Genomic DNA, 17,025 nt, shown 5'->3' with positions numbered 1-17,025 from the left:
GAAATAAAAAGTTGTTAAATGAAGAATTGTTCATGGATAATGACAGGTCCTCAAGACAAAACCTGACTTTCCTACCTTACATTCCTCATCAAGCAGGTCCAGAATACCCATTTTGGCCTCTATGAGATTGATGCAGGGTTGGTTGTCATAAAAATCAATCAGGGTCCATGGGATTTGTTCCTTCAAGTACTCTTCTTGTTCCAACTTAAACACATGCTGTAAGCAGGACACAAAAATGTACATCAGAAAATTAGAAGAAAAATGCAGAAGATACAGGCCCGGGGCGGAATTCATTAGAGTTAGGAATAAGAAAAGAACCTACATCCAATACCCAAGCAGATGAAACCTTTGCACCTCTGCCATCAGCTGGAGAGGAGAAGGGCATGCCTATGTCTGTATTTGTTTCTGATCACATATACTGCACATAAAACAAGCAAAAACTACTGACAAAAAAGCCAAAGGTCTTATTGTTTCCTTCCCTGCAGCATCGCTCATTTGATACTTCAGCTTCACAACTACAAATATGCAGACAAAAGAGTTAAAGACCGTCTGTCAGCAGATTTGTACCTATGAAACTGGCTGACCTTTTACATGTGCACTTGGCAGATGAAGACATCTGTGTTGGTCCCATGTTCATATGTGCTCACATTGCTGAGAAAAATGCAGTTTTTATATATGCAAATGAGCCTCTAGGAGCAACGGGGGCGTTGCCATTACACCTAGAGGCTCTCTCTGCATCTGCGGTGCCCTCTGCACACAGGACTAGACGTGATCACATTTAAACTGCCTGGCCCTGTCAATGAAAGTGCAGAGGGCACAGCAATTCGACAAGCCCAAAGCCTGGAAAGTCGGATTTTGACTCACAGGAAGCCACTTCCAAGAGGTGGAGCTGGCAAGATGGTTCTCTTCCTTGGGAGATACCTCTTTGCATGTCCAGGTATCAAAATGGTTTGAGAAGCCCTGCACTAAAGAACTTTATTAGTTTTCTTCTGGTACATCTCCAGATGATCAGAACATTCAAACAAGGTAACCAAATTGCAAATGATTGCCGTGTGTACTGTATATTGTATAAGTTCTTGGTGACAGGGTCCTCTACCCCACTGTACCAGTTTGTTAGTAGTTTCATGTTTATCGTATTTGTATTTTTATCATATACAGTCAGGTCCATAAATATTGGGATATCGACACAATTCTATCATTTTTGGCTCTATACACCACCACAATAGATTTGAAATTAAACGAACAAGATGTGCTTTAACTGCAGACTGTCAGCTTTAATTTGAGGGTATTTACATCCAAATCAGGTGAACGGTGTAGGAATTACAACAGTTAGCATATGTGCCATCCACGTGTTAAGGGACCAAAAGTAATGGGACAATTGGCTTCTCAGTTGTTCCATGGCCAGGTGTGTGTTATTCCCTCATTATCCCAATTACAATGAGGAGATAAAAGGTCCAGAGTTCATTTCAAGTGTGCTATTTGCATTTGGAATCTGTTGCTGTCAACTCTCAAGATGAGATCCAAAAAGCTGTCACTATCAGTGAAGCAAGCCATCATTAGGCTGCAAAAAAACAAAAACAAACCCATCAGAGAGATAGCAAAAACATTAGGCGTGGCCAAAACAACTGTTTGGAACATTCTTAAAAAGAAGGAACGCACCGGTGAGCTCAGCAACACCAAAAGACCCGGGAGACCACAGAAAACAACTGTGGTGGATGACCGAAGAATTCTTACCCTGGTGAAGAAAATACCCTTCACAACAGTTGGCCAGATCAAGAACACTCTCCAGGAGGTAGGTGTATGTGTGTCAAAGTCAACAATCAAGAGAAGACTTCACCAGAGTGAATACAGAGGGTTCACCACAAGCTGTAAATCATTGGTGAGCCTCAAAAACAGGAAGGCCAGATTAGAGTTTGCCAAACGACATCTACAAAAGCCTTCACAAATCTGGAACAATATCCTATGGACAGATGAGACCAAAATCAACTTGTACCAGAGTGATGGGAAGAGAAGAGTATGGAGAAGGAAAGGAACTGCTCATGATCCTAAGCATACCACCTCATCAGTGAAGCATGGTGGTGGTAGTGTCATGGCGTGGGCATGTATGGCTGCCAATGGAACTGGTTCTATTGTATTTATTGATGATGTGACTGCTGACAAAAGCAGCAGGATGAATTCTGAAGTGTTTTGGGCAATATTATCTGCTCATATTCAGGGCTCTTTCACACCTGCGTTCTTGTCTTCCGGCATAGAGTTCCGTCGTCGGGACTCTATGCCGGAAGAATACTGATCAGGATTATCCTAATGCATTCTGAATGGAGAGTAATCCGTTCAGGATGCATCAGGATGTCTTCAGTTCCGGTACGGAACGTTTTTTGGCCGGAGAAAATACCGCAGCATGCTGCGCTTTTTGCTCCGGCCAAAAATCCTGAAGACTTGCCGCAAGGCCGGATCCGGGATCAATGCCCATTGAAAGGCATTGATCCGGATCCGGCCTTAAGCTAAACGTCGTTTCGGCGCATTGCCGGACCCGACGTTTAGCTTTTTCTGAATAGTTACCATGGCTGCCGGGACGCTAAAGTCCTGACAGCCATGGTAAGTGTAGCGGGGAGCAGGGGAGCAGCATACTTACCGTCCGTGCGGCTCCCCGGGCGCTCCAGAGTGACGTCAGGGCGCCCCAAGCGCATGGATCACGTGATCACATGGATCACGTCATCCATGCGCATGGGGCGCTCTGACGTCATTCTGGAGCGCCCGGGGAGCCGCACGGACTGTAAGTATACTGCTCCCCCGCTCCCCGCTCCTACTATGGCAACCAGGACTTTAATAGCGTCCTGGGTGCCATAGTAACACTGAAAGCATTTGGAAGACGGTTCCGTCTTCAAATGCTTTCAGTACACTTGCGTTGTTACGGATCCGGCAGGCACCTCCGGCAACGGAAGTGCATGCCGGATCCCAACAACGCAAGTGTGAAAGAGGCCTCAGCCAAATGCTTCAGAACTCATTGGACGGCGCTTCACAGTGCAGATGGACAATGACCCAAAGCATACTGCAAAAGCAACCAAAGAGTTTTTTAAGGGAAAGAAGTGGAATGTTATGCAATGGCCAAGTCAATCACCTGACCTGAATCCGATTGAGCATGCATTTCACTTGCTGACAGACAAAACTGAAGGGAAAATGCCCCAAGAACAAGCAGGAACTGAGGACAGTTGCAGTAGAGGCCTGGCAGAGCATCACCAGGGATGAAACCCAGCGTCTGGTGATGTCCATGCGTTCCAGACTTCAGGCTGTAATTGACTGCAGAGGATTTGCAACCAAGTATTAAAAAGTGAAAGTTTGATTTATGATTATTATTATGTCCCATTACTTTTGGTTCCTTAACAAGTGGGAGGCACATATGTAAACACTTGTAATTCCTACACCGTTCACCTGATTTGGATGTAAATACCCTCAAATTAAAGCTGACAGTCTGCAGTTAAAGCACATCTTGTTTACACTGCGTGCAGAATTATTAGGCAAATGAGTATTTTGACCACATCATCCTCTTTATGCATGTTGTCTTACTCCAAGCTGTATAGGCTCGAAAGCCTACTACCAATTAAGCATATTAGGTGATGTGCATCTCTGTAATGAGAAGGGGTGTGGTCTAATGACATCAACACCCTATATTAGGTGTGCATAATTATTAGGCAACTTCCTTTCCTTTGGCAAAATTGGTCAAAAGAAGGACTTGACAGGCTCAGAAAAGTCAAAAATAGTGAGATATCTTGCAGAGGGATGCAGCACTCTTAAAATTGCAAAGCTTCTGAAGCGTGATCATCGAACAATCAAGCGTTTCATTCAAAATAGTCAACAGGGTCGCAAGAAGCGTGTGGAAAAACCAAGGCACAAAATAACTGCCCAAGAACTGAGAAAAGTCAAGCGTGCAGCTGCCAAGATGCCACTTGCCACCAGTTTGGCCATATTTCAGAGCTGCAACATCACTGGAGTGCCCAAAAGCACAAGGTGTGCAATACTCAGAGACATGGCCAAGGTAAGAAAGGCTGCAAGACGACCACCACTGAACAAGACACACAAGCTGAAACGTCAAGACTGATTTTTCTAAGGTTTTATGGACTGATGAAATGAGAGTGAGTCTTGATGGGCCAGATGGATGGGCCCGTGGCTGGATTGGTAAAGGGCAGAGAGCTCCAGTCCGACTCAGACGCCAGCAAGGTGGAGGTGGAGTACTGGTTTGGGCTGGTATCATCAAAGATGAGCTTGTGGGGCCTTTTCGGGTTGAGGATGGAGTCAAGCTCAACTCCAAGTCCTACTGCCAGTTTCTGGAAGACACCTTCTTCAAGCAGTGGTACAGGAAGAAGTCTGCATCCTTCAAGAAAAACATGATTTTCATGCAGGACAATGCTCCATCACACGCGTCCAAGTACTCCACAGCGTGGCTGGCAAGAAAGGGTATAAAAGAAGAAAATCTAATGACATGGCCTCCTTGTTCACCTGATCTGAACCCCATTGAGAACCTGTGGTCCATCATCAAATGTGAGATTTACAAGGAGGGAAAACAGTACACCTCTCTGAACAGTGTCTGGGAGGCTGTGGTTGCTGCTGCACGCAATGTTGATGGTGAACAGATCAAAACACTGACAGAATCCATGGATGGCAGGCTTTTGAGTGTCCTTGCAAAGAAAGGTGGCTATATTGGTCACTGATTTGTTTTTGTTTTGTTTTTGAATGTCAGAAATGTATATTTGTGAATGTTGAGATGTTATATTGGTTTCACTGGTAAAAATAAATAATTGAAATGGGTATATATTTGTTTTTTGTTAAGTTGCCTAATAATTATGCACAGTAATAGTCACCTGCACACACAGATATCCCCCTAAAATAGCTAAAACTAAAAACAAACTAAAAACTACTTCCAAAAATATTCAGCTTTGATATTAATGAGTTTTTTGGGTTCATTGAGAACATGGTTGTTGTTCAATAATAAAATTAATCCTCAAAAATACAACTTGCCTAATAATTCTGCACTCCCTGTATTTCATTTGATTCATCCATTGTGGTGGTGTATAGAGCCAAAAATCTTAGAATTGTGTTGATGTCCCAATATTTATGGACCTGACTGTATTTTATATTATGTAGGTGTAACCCTCTTGATGTACAGTGCTATGGAATTAATGGTGCTTTCAAATATATAATAATACTGTGAGGTCCTAGTTTCAGAAAAAGAAATCTAGTCTATGACCAGCCTGAAGGAATGAGGTCCTCAGCTGCTCACCAAGTTGAACTGCTGCTGTAGCTTCTCATTGGCATAGTTGATGCAAAACTGCTCAAAGCTGTTTATTTCAAATGTTTCAAAACTGTAAGAAAAAGAAAGAAAATATCGGTGATTAGTAAAATGATGTTTGCATGAAGCTTACCATTCTTTGCTTGAATAACATATTTATGGGCATTTTCAATGTTTGTATCTGCTGATGTTTATTGAAGAAGCAAAGTGACAAGAAATCATTGGAAGAAAGTTCTGGGGTAACTTATCACATTTAAAGGGGAGGTGTGATCACTTTTTTTCCCCAAATAAGGCACATGGAAAGTAGTCATCCTTGTGAGATGACTCCATTAACTGTTCATTACAATATAACCAGGATCTTTGTTACAAGAAAGAAGGTATGAAAGTGTAACTTAATGGGGCATTTACATCTAAGATACAGATGGCATGTCGCTAGAACATGCCATCAATGTCTGATAGGAGTTGGACCTGCACCTATCTCTAGAAGGAGTTCTGAAAATAGCCATTATTGCTGGGGAAGCAGCAGATAGGTTTTTACTTTATCTAATGAAGCATTGCACAGAGCCCTTCAAAGGGACATCCAATCAAACATATGTGGCCCACCAGGGCAAGAGCTGACCCAAGTAGATTGGACTTCCTTTTCTGGATGTGTATCCATTTTTTCCCCCATAATGTGGTCCAGTAAATGCTAAAACATTTTATACTCTTGGAGAATCACTTTAATATTCTCAGGTCACTCAGAACCACAGCCCGTATTGTAGAGGGGAATACAATGCATGTTTTAGCCTCTACTATCCGCAGCACTTCATCCCAAAAAGGCTAAAGAATGGGGCAATCTTATATAAGGTGTAAAACATCTGCTGTGTCTCCCTCACATCTAGGACACTTGAAATTAGCTCTATATTTAAACCTATAAGGCCTCATGCACACAAATGTATTTTCTTTCCATGGCCGCTTTTTTGCGGCTAGGATGCAGACCTATTCATTTCAATGGGTCAGCAAAAAATGCAGACAGCACACCATGTACTGTCCACATCTGCATGTCTGTTCCGTAACCCCGCAAAAAAAAAAAAATAGAACATGTCCTTTTCTTGTCCATTTTGCGGACAAGGATAGGCATTGTTACAATGGATCCACAAAAAAAAACTGATGGCATACGGACGTCATCAGTTTTTTTGGCGGATCTGCAATTTGTGGACTGCAAAACACATACGGTCATGTGCATGTAGCCTAAAGCATATTCAGAGTAGAATAAAGGCAGAGTATGATTTTAAATTGTATAATCCTAGGATTATTACAGATATAAAACCTCCTTAATATTTTTATTTGTCCTATTCCAATTTTCAACAGTGCTAATACAGCACTTAGGCCTATACTTCCTTCTCTCTATCATAAAGCACTGTCTTTACAATGCAGTAAGATATTCAGATTCAAGGGAACAAAGTTCACTCATTTGTAACAGTACGAAGCACAAAAATGCATTGTGACAAATAAAATTTCACTTTTAAAACATCCAGAGAATGTGACCCAACTTTCCTTGAGGCAAGAGAGTCAGTAAGTAAGTCACATTACTTATGGTGCCATAAAACGTCTGCACGACTACGGGAAGCTGCTTATAATAGCTGTTATACTGACATTCACCAAAAGGCTGTGCCAGAGAGGTGCAGACTGCTACTCATCGGCTGAATGCAGGCCTGATTAGGCCTAGGCCGCTATACCAAGATATCAGTACACCATGCCGATGGGAGACAGAGGGAGTCGGCTCCTTTTTAGAACTGCTTAGATGCCGCAGTCACTATAGACTTCAGCATGTAAGGTTAGGGACTGCTGTAAAAAGGCATACTGGTGGTCACTAAGGGGTTAAATACAAAATTAACAAAGATATAAACCAAACAAATAATAATGACATAATAATACTATTTGTTGTTCTATGAATAGACGAATAACTAGGGGCTTAATGGGGTAGTCTTCAGGATAGATTATCAATATCAGACTGTTGGGGGGTCCAGCTCCTGCCACCCCAATAATTAGCTGTTGGTAGGATCCGCAAGGGGCTGCTTCTTTGGCCTGTGATATCATATCCATGAGTTCAAATAAACGAGACTGAGCTACAATACCAAGAACAGCTTCTTACAATGTACGGCACTGCACTTGGTATACTTTGAGGAGGCCACTGTACTCCTATGAGCGCCGTGGATCCTTCAAACAGCTGATCAATCAGGAGTCAGATCTGATACTGAAGACTTATCCTGAGTTATCAATATTTTTAAGGGTTGTCCGACGACAAACACTTATCTACAGGATAGAACAGGGGATAAGATTTGAATGTAAGGGGCAGTCACGTATGTCCACTGCCGCCCCATTCCACTATACGCCCTCACTGCAAAAGGCCTAATATGCATAGTAGGAAAAAGTATCATAACTCAGGAACAGAGCCTTGGATCAACAAAGAAAACCGGTGCTTTCATCTGGTAAACCAGTTATGTGTCTATGCAGATAGCTGGATAGGGAGGTCGCTGGTGCCAGACTCACTTTACGTTTTTCTCCTGAACTTAGAAATTCATGGCCTATCCTTAGGATGTTTGATTGGCAAGATGCCAAAACTAGTATCACACCCCCTTCATTATTAGCACAGGCCCAGTGGTTCATCCATACGGGCACTGTGCATGGTACTGTTGCTCGTATTCACTTGAATGGGACTCTGCACAGCTGATAGTACCAAAAAAGCCCCTACACCTGTGTACACACTGAAGGGGAGCAAGTGCCATAGCAGGGACCCTAGACCTTAGGCCATACACATATCAAACATTGAGGATTTTAAGGATATGCTTTAGTGACAACCCAAACATGAAATGTGTCAATGTCAATTACTACTGAATTAAAAAAAAAAAAAAAAAAAAACGGAACCTGGCTCCTTCCTTGCTATATTTCAAGATTGCTCCATAGCACTTTAGATGAAACCAGAATTTCACAATGCAGGGCATACAGCCGCATTAGTAATGGGTATACAATTTTTAGGCTAGGTACACCAAAAAATGTGATATAAATGCCAATTTTTGTATAATATTTTAAGTGATGCAAATTCATTAGAACAGGTTATTTACCCATAAATGTCAAGGACTCCGATAAAGGAATTTTGCTTGGCAGATGACAGTAGGGCTTTATTCACATGAGTAACAATCCAGCTGAACAAGTTTGCGTAGATGTGTTTGGACAGAGCATCTCTAGCATTAGTGGCCTGTAGCCGTGAAATTGGCTTGATGAAGGTCTCAGCAGCAGTTACAAGCTTTCGATGGCAGAGCCAATGTGACATTTCTTCATAGTCCACTCCCATCAGATCACAAAATATAAGAAGAGGTTCATGCTTTGGCTGCAATTAAAATACAAAAAGCAGAAAATAATTGAAGAATTATTAATCTTTCGTCCACAGATTTTTGGGGCATTAATGGAACTTTTAAATTATTTTGTAATTAAAAACCCAAAGAGCGCTTGGCTCATAATTTTCAATCTGTAGTTAAAGGCTATTGACCCCTTCAGGGCAATTTTTTATGATAGTCTTTTACTCATTTTGGGCTAAAATAATTTTTTCAGTTGGTATTTGTTAAAAAGTTTCAGCAGTTTTTGTGATACATGTGGCTAAAAATCAGTCATTTTGCAAATTGTCCCTCCTAATTTCTGTCCACTGACTGCTCATGGTGAAGCTTTATCTCTGATCTTCTGACTTCATAAACACTCATTATTGCTAAACTCTTATCAAGCATATAAGAATATGGCTTAAATGAGTGTTAATGAAGTCAGGAGATAAGAGATAAGGCTTCACCATGAGCCGTCAGTGGATGGAAATCAGGAGGGACAATCTGCAAAAATTTGATTTTTGTACTTACCGTAAAATCAGTTTCTCGTTCAATGCATTGGGGGACACAGTACCATGGGTATATGCCCAGCTACCACTAGGAGGCACTAGACATCAAAAAGGTTGGCTCCGCCCAGGTGGGCTATACCCTCTCCACAGCACTAAGTTATTCAGTTTGTACCAAAAGCAGTAGGAGAGAGAAACAAAGGCGAAGAACCAACATGTCGTAGGCCGGGAAATGAAAAGAGAACAGTAGCCCGGTGATAGTGAGAGAAGTAAAAACAGAGGGTGGGATCCATTTCCCCCAATGCATTGAACGAGAAACGGATTTCCCTGTAAGTACAAAAATCCAATTTTCTCGTTAATGGCATTGGGAGACACAGTACCATGGGACGTCCCAAAGCAGTCCTTGATGGTGGGATAGAAATCTCATGCAAAAAGAAGGGTGCACAGGTGCAGAAAAGCCACGTGACCCAACAGGACCAGGAGAAACCCTAGCCAACTCCACCCAAGGAGGGGGAAATAAAGCGCTAGAGGATAAGGCACAGGGCTAGATGTCCTGCGCGAGAACCAAGAGTGCACTAGAGAGCCCGAGGAAGGATCTAGAAGAACCAGGGCTCCCTCTGAGGAAACAGGAGAGAAGCAAAGCAACGTCTGTTGGTAACGACCTAGCGCTCTGCATATGGAAGGACGTAAGTTGAAGCACTGGAGGCTAAACGCTTGAGAGAAATAATAACAAGACTCACAAGGGAAGGGAGTGAGCCTCCTTTCACAGCAAGGAAGGGGGGGAAAGAAACACCTATGAGAAGGAGGGAACCCCTTCCTGCCAGAAAAAAAAACTGTCAACCCCCGGGAGAGGGGGGTCCTAGGTAATGGTCAGGAGAAGGGAACGTAAAGACCTGCTCCCCTATAGAGGGAGTGAGGAACAAGCCTCTGAAAGACATAATATCGCTGTGAAATGTAAGACCAGAGATATCCCTGGCCACCTAAAGTCCCAGGGAAAAAAAGGAACCAGTCGCAGGACTTGGAAAGACAAGCTGAGACCACTGGACAGAGATATTGGAGTTGAAGAGGACTCCAAACAGCCTAAGGAGAAAAATATCTCCGAAAGAGGAAAGACTCCGTCCCAAAAGTGACCAATACAATGTAAACAGCAAACCATAGCACTAAACAATTAAGAATGGAAAGAGATGTTACAGTCTCAAGAGGGCAACTAGCCTATGAGGCGAGAAAAGTACCAAACCGGGCCCAAAGAAGCAGCTGTCATACCGAACCTGAGCTGTCAGAATGTCATGGGAAGCTTCCCGAGAAGGGAGAGGCAAGCTAGATGGTCTAAGAATGAGTGGAATCAGGGACTCCGAGCAGGATTACCCAGTCAGGGGCCCAAGAAGGGTCCACAGAACTGGACCACCTTAGGACAACAATAGCCAGAAAATCAAGTAAACAACATCGGCCAAGGGTGACCAACCATTCCAAGTGCAGTGACTAGCAAACTGTGTAACACTGTCCCAGAAGGGGCAAGTACGACAGCCTGGATTTGGTAAAATAATCGCCAAACAAACATATGTCAGAAAGGGTGCAGAAGTCGGCAGGGGAAGCCGGGAGAGTCTACAATGACCTGTAGAAAACCAGCTACCGGCAGATCGCAATGAACCCCCCAGGGAAGGGGGAAGGAACTGACAGGTGCAGACAACGGTCAGGCCTAACGGAACGGCCCTTCTGTCATGTAGCACAACTAATCAGAAAACATATAGGAGTACCAAGAACACCCGGACCAAGGCAGAACAACGTGACCATGTCCGATACCAGAGCAAGCAGCGGAAAGCCCACCCACAGGTAGGTGTGTGGCACTCACTAGTCCTGTCACAGTCATATCGGAGAGGACGTCCAGCGAAGGCATTTGTCCTTGACCACCCAGAGAGATTCTGTATGGTGGAGGACATCCAGCGATGACCCAAAACTGCAGCAGTGGCTGGTACTCACAACGCTGCGTACTCCGGCAGGATAGAACATCCAGTGGTGATCCCTGTACTCTGCCAGGACTGTGCCATGCAACTCTGTGAAAAGAAAACAAAAAAGCAGAAATAATGCGAGTACTCCATCATGAAATGGGGTAACGCGGCTGTGCAGCATGCAGTAGTACTTTACAGGGTTGACAAAGAACAATCCTAGGATGGCAGCCAACAACCTGCCCATGGGGGGAGAGCAGTTATCTGGTGCATAACAGGACTGGGAAGGCTTGCTTCCTAGTACAGAGGCAAAGAGAAGACTAGGGGGCCTGGTTCAGGAGGAACGGCACCTGGTGTCATATCTGAACAGGCCAGCAATATACTGAATCCAACAAAGCAACTCTACTCTGCCCAGGAAGGGGGGAGACATATGGATACCAGGTATGCCATGTATGCTAGAAGCAGAAAAGAGTGGTGAATACAGCATTAGGAGATGGAAACATCACTCCACGTGAATGGGGGGGGGGGGGGGGAGGTGTTACATGATTGCCTATCACAGATCAGAGCCAGGGAAGGTAGGGATACGCCCAGTAATGCAGGAGCTGTATGAGCTGCAGATTGTTCCAATAGGGCATAGCTCCTGGAGATACTGCAAATACTCCGCCTATAATAGGAGTAATGTGGCTGCATGGAGCTCATTATAATGAGTGTGGAACATAGCTACAGCATATGGAGGCTGTACAGGTACTCTACCAATAGGGGAGAATACGCCTGTGTAGTGCAGACTTAAAACCAGACAGGTGTAAAGGGTACAGCATCCGGAGATCGTACCGGAACTCCATTTAAGAGGGGAGCGATGCCGACATGGCACTAGAACCAGAGAGGTGCAATGGCTACCGCATTAGAAGATGGCCACTATACCTCGCCTGGTAAGGGAGAAATAGGACTGCATGGTGCATCATAGAACCAGAGAGGTGTAAGGCTACAGCAAATCTGGAGATGGTACAGGACGGTACTCTACCTATGAAGGGAGCAATGTGGAAGCTTGGTGCACACTACCCAGCATAAGATAATGGTTACAGTATCTGGAGATGGAGCACCCGAGAACCAGACAGGTGTACTGACTACAGCGTCTGAAGATGGTACAGGTACTCTACCTATGAATGGAGCAATGGGGCTGAATGGCGCACACTAGACCCAGGCATAAGCAATGACCACAGCCTGTAGAGATGGAGCACCAGAGAACCAGACAGGTGTAATGACTACAGCATCTGGAGACAGTACAGGTACTCTACCTATGATGGGAGCAATGTGGCCGCATGGTGTACCTATAACAAGTGCAAAGGCTACAGCCCCTGGAAATGGAGCACCATAGGACCGGACAGGTGTAAAGATTACAGCATCTGGAGATGGTACAGGTACTCTACCTATGAAGGGAGCAATGTAGCTGCTTGGTGCTTGGTGTAGGAATAGAGGGTAGCCCCTCCCAGAAGGCGGGAGGGGCCAATGAGAAAGCCTGGGAAACCAAGGGGGCGGGACGAGCGCGGCAGGTGGGTGGGGCTTATTGCGGCAGACCGGGGGCCCTCCGGACAACAAAAAATAGGTGAGGAGGGAGAAGGAGAGGAGCGACGACCGGAGAGGGGAGACACAAGGCAAAGGAAGCACTCGGGCCCCTGGACAGGCCGGGAGAAAACGCGGTCTAGTCCCGGCAAATACAGGGGACTAAAGTAGCTGGAAGGGCCGGGGAGGGAGCCAGGAGGAGCGGGGTCACCAGGGAGAAGAGGAGAAACAGGGGGATAGAAGGCACCCAGAACCCCGGCTAAGGTAAACCACCCCCAGGCCACAGAGGGAACTAATCCGGGACCCCATAGCCCTGGGCAGGGACAGCCCATCGGCAGACTCAACACGGGGACCGTGGGAATGCCGGCATACCACTGCGGACGCAGTAATGGGGGACTGGGTGACCGGCGATGGTACCTGAGTACGCGCCCGCAGGGGGGGGGGCAACTAAAGTGGAAATCCACGATGGAGCCCCATCCTGCAGCAGGCCGAGACCTGCAGAAGAGAGAAAAACAGAGTAAAAATAAAACAATAAAAAAAAGCAACAAGACCTATTGAAAAAGAGCAGGTCATGTCTGCCTCCTATGGACACTAGACTATAACTGAATAACTTAGTGCTGTGGAGATGGTATAGCCCACCTGAGCGGAGCCAACCTTTTTGATGTCTAGTGCCTCCTAGTGGAAGCTGGGCATATAGCCATGGTACTGTGTCCCCCAATGCCATTAATGAGAAATGACAGATTTTTAGCTGCATGTATCACAAAAAATGCTGAAACATTTTAACAAAGACCAATTTAAAATAAATTTAACCCAAAATGAGTAAAATGCAATAATAAAAAATGGCCCCAAAAGGGTTCATGGCCTTAACCGCCTAAGGCAGGATCGCGTTCCGGAGGCGGCAGAGTCACGCATCTACGTGTCATCTCGCGAGACGCGAGATTTCCTGTGAACGCGCGCACACAGGCATAGATCCGTAGATCCGTAAAACACATATGGACGTCTGAATGGAGCCTTACAGGGGGGTGATCAATGACAGGGACCTCTGAATGGAGCCTTACAGGGGGGTGATCAATGACAGGGGGGTGATCAATGACAGGGGGGTGATCAGGGAGTCTATATGGGGTGATCACCACCCTGTCATTGATCACCCCCCTGTAAGGCTCCATTCAGACGTCCGTAAGTGTTTTGCGGATCCGCAAAACACGGACACCGCGGATCCGCAAAACACATACGGACGTCTGAATGGAGCCTTACAGGGGGGTGATCACCCCATATAGACTCCCTGATCACCCCCCTGTCATTGATCACCCCCCTGTAAGGCTCCATTCAGACTTTTTTTTGGCACAAGTTAGCGGAAATTAATTAATTTATTTATTTTTCTTACAAAGTCTTATATTCCACTAACTTGTGACAAAAAATAAAATCTCACATGAACTCACCATACCCCTCACGGAATCAAAATGCGTAAAAAATTTTAGACATTTATATTCCAGACTTCTTCTCACGCTTTAGGGCCCCTAAAATGCCAGGGCAGTATAAATACCCCACATGTGACCCCATTTTGGAAAGAAGACACCCCAAGGTATTCGCTGAGGGGCATATTGAGTCCATGAAAGATTGAACTTTTTGTCCCAAGTTAGCGGAAAGGAAGACTTTGTGAGGAAAAAAAAAAAAAAAAAAAACAATTTCCGCTAACTTGTGCCAAAAAAAATAAATCTTCTATGAACTCGCCATGCCCCTCATTGAATACCTTGGGGTGTCTTCTTTCGAAAATGGGGTCACATGTGGGGTATTTATACTATATACATAGTGAGTTCATGGAAGTATTTATTTTTTGTCACAAGTTAGTGGAATATGAGACTTTGTAAGGAAAAAAATAAAATAAAAAAAAATCATAATTTTCCGCTAGCTTGTGACAAAAAATAAAAAGTTCGATGAACTCACTATGCCCATCAGCGAATACCTTAGGGTGTCTACTTTCCAAAATGGGGTCATTTGTGGGGGTTTTCTACTGTCTGGGCATTGTGGAACCTCAGGACACATGACAGGTGCTCAGAAAGTCAGAGCTGCTTCAAAAGGCGGAAATTCACATATTTGTACCATAGTTTGTAAACGCTATAACTTTTACCCAAACATTTTTTTTTATCAAAGACATGTAGAACAATACATTTAGCGAAAAATTTATATAGAAATGTAGTTCTTTTGTTTGGCAAAAATTTCGGTAAATTTCGATTAATAACAAAAAAAGTAAAAATGTCAGCAGCAATGAAATACAACCAAATGAAAGCTCTATTAGTGAGAAGAAAAGGAGGTAAAATTCATTTGGGTGGTAAGTTGCATGACCGAGCAATAAACCGTGAAAGTAGTGTAAAGAAGTGTAAAAAGTGGCCTGGTCATTAAGGGTGTTTAAGCTAGGGGAGCTGAGGTGGTTAAAGAACAGTTAAAATAAAAACTAAACTTAAAGGGAGTCTGAACAGTTTTGACTCCTCAGAACTGACAGCACTATATAGGGTGATGATATGGTGCACACATATCCGATTTCTGGGCCTCTCTCTCTGTTCTGAGTGACAGCTCAGATATCCAATCAGGAGACCAATAGAGCTGTCAAGCTCAGAAGTTAGGAGAGGCCAGGAAACGGCTGCAGATGGATCTGGATAGATTGGAGTCTTGGGCAGATAAGTGGCAGATGAGGTTTAACACTGACAAATGTAAGGTTATGCACATGGGATGGAATAATGCAAGTCACTAGTACATACTAAATGGTAAAATACTGGGTAACACTGACATGGAAAAAGGACCTAGGAATTTTAGTAAACAGCAAACTAAGCTGTAGAAACCAGTGTCAGGCAGCTGCTGCCAAGGCCAATAAGATAATGGGTTGCATAAAAAGGGGCATAGATGCTGCCAAGGCCAATAAGATAATGGGTTGCATAAAAAGGGGCATAAATGCCCGTGATGAGAACATAGTCTTACCACTTTACAAATCACTGGTCAGACAACACATAGAGTACTGTGTACAGTTCTGGGCTCCTGTGAACAAGGCAGACATAGCAGAGCTGGAGAGGGTTCAGAGGAGGGCAACTGAAGTAATAACTGGAATGGGTGGACTACAGTACCCCGAAAGATTATCAAAATTAGGGTTTGTCACTTTAGAAAAAAAGACGACTGAGGGGAGATCTAATAACTATGTATAAATATATCAGGGTACAGTACAGAGATCTCTCCCATCATCTATTTATCCCCAGGACTGTGACTGTGATGAGGGGATATCCTCTGCGTCTGGAGGAAAGAAGGTTTGCACACAAACATAGAAGAGGATTCTTTACGGTAAGAGGAGTGAGACTATGGAACTCTCTGCCTGAGGAGGTGGTGATGGTAAGTACAATAAAGGAATTCACGAGGGGCCTGGATGTATTTCTGGAGCGTAATAATATTACAGGCTATAGTTACTAGAGAGGGGTCGTTGATCCAGGGAGTTATTCTGATTGCCTTATTGGAGTCGGGAAGGAATTTTTTATTCCCCTAAAGTGGGGAAAATTGGCTTCTACCTCACAGGGATTTTTTTGCCTTCCTCTGGATCAACTTGCAGGATAACTGGATGGACAGATGCCTTTTTTCCGCCTTATAAACTATGTTACTATGCAAATGCTTAGTGCAGAGAGCCCAGAGCACTGCATATGAAGGGACAGCATCCTTGACACTTGTGACTGCAGCACCAAAAGTGATTAACCCCTTAGTGACCACCAATATGAATTTTTACAGTGGTCACTAAGGGTGCCTAAGGCTAGGCCACCACCTTTCTATGGTGGCCCAGTCTAAGTGCTGCATGGTTATCCTGTGAAGTGGAGAGCAGGGGCTTGGCTCTGACAATAGTGCCCGCAGAATTTAAGCAGTTACAGAGGACTGCCTCTGTCTCCCATCTGCACCCCATAAATGAGATAGCCGAGTGCCAATGTCAGTGCACGCAGGCGGGGACAAGCAGCCTGCGTTTCTCTGGTTAAAAAAAAAAAAAGGTTAGTATTGCCACGTCCATAACAACCTGCACTACACATTAATCATGTAATTTATCTGATGAACGATGAAAAAAAATAGTAAAAGCCAGAATTGCTTTTTGCTTATCCGCCCCAAAAAAACTAAAGAAAGTGATCTAAAAAAGTGTTATGTAGCCCAAAATGATACCAATGAAAACTACAAGTGGTCCCGCAAAAATAAAGCCTTCACATTGTTCTGTAGAAGGAAAGATAAAAAAAAATTATGGGTCTTGGGATAGCGCGATACAAAAACATTTCCTTTGTTTTGTTTTTTCCCCCCAAGTTTTTATTGTGCAAAAGTATTAAGATGTAAAAAAAAAAAAAAAAAATATGAGGGTCATTTACAAC

At 44.0% G+C, this 17,025-nt stretch overlaps 1 protein-coding gene and 1 long non-coding RNA gene across 14 annotated transcripts in view; one reads left to right on the top strand and one right to left on the bottom strand.

The window, feature by feature from the left end:
- Nucleotides 1-17,025, bottom strand: part of MYO5A (myosin VA) — a 175,157-nt gene that overhangs the window by 61,475 nt on the left and 96,657 nt on the right. For all 13 annotated transcript variants that reach the window (XM_040413944.1, XM_040413948.1, XM_040413949.1 and 10 more), the window contains exons 10-12: nt 8,389-8,654; nt 5,276-5,357; nt 76-216 (exon numbers count right to left, since the gene is read on the bottom strand). In XM_040413944.1, coding sequence (XP_040269878.1) covers nt 76-216; nt 5,276-5,357; nt 8,389-8,654 — 489 coding nt within the window. The remainder of the gene's footprint in view (nt 1-75; nt 217-5,275; nt 5,358-8,388; nt 8,655-17,025) is intronic.
- Nucleotides 10,485-16,539, top strand: LOC120985799. The gene is made up of 3 exons (XR_005775582.1): nt 10,485-10,596; nt 11,686-11,690; nt 16,529-16,539. It is a non-coding gene; the product is annotated as an uncharacterized LOC120985799 (long non-coding RNA).

The sequence above is a fragment of the Bufo bufo genome, chromosome 1 (assembly GCF_905171765.1).
Source record: "Bufo bufo chromosome 1, aBufBuf1.1, whole genome shotgun sequence".
NCBI lineage: Eukaryota > Metazoa > Chordata > Amphibia > Anura > Bufonidae > Bufo > Bufo bufo.
The sequence above is the reverse complement of the archived record's forward strand: the minus strand, read 5'-3'. Positions and strand labels throughout refer to the sequence as shown.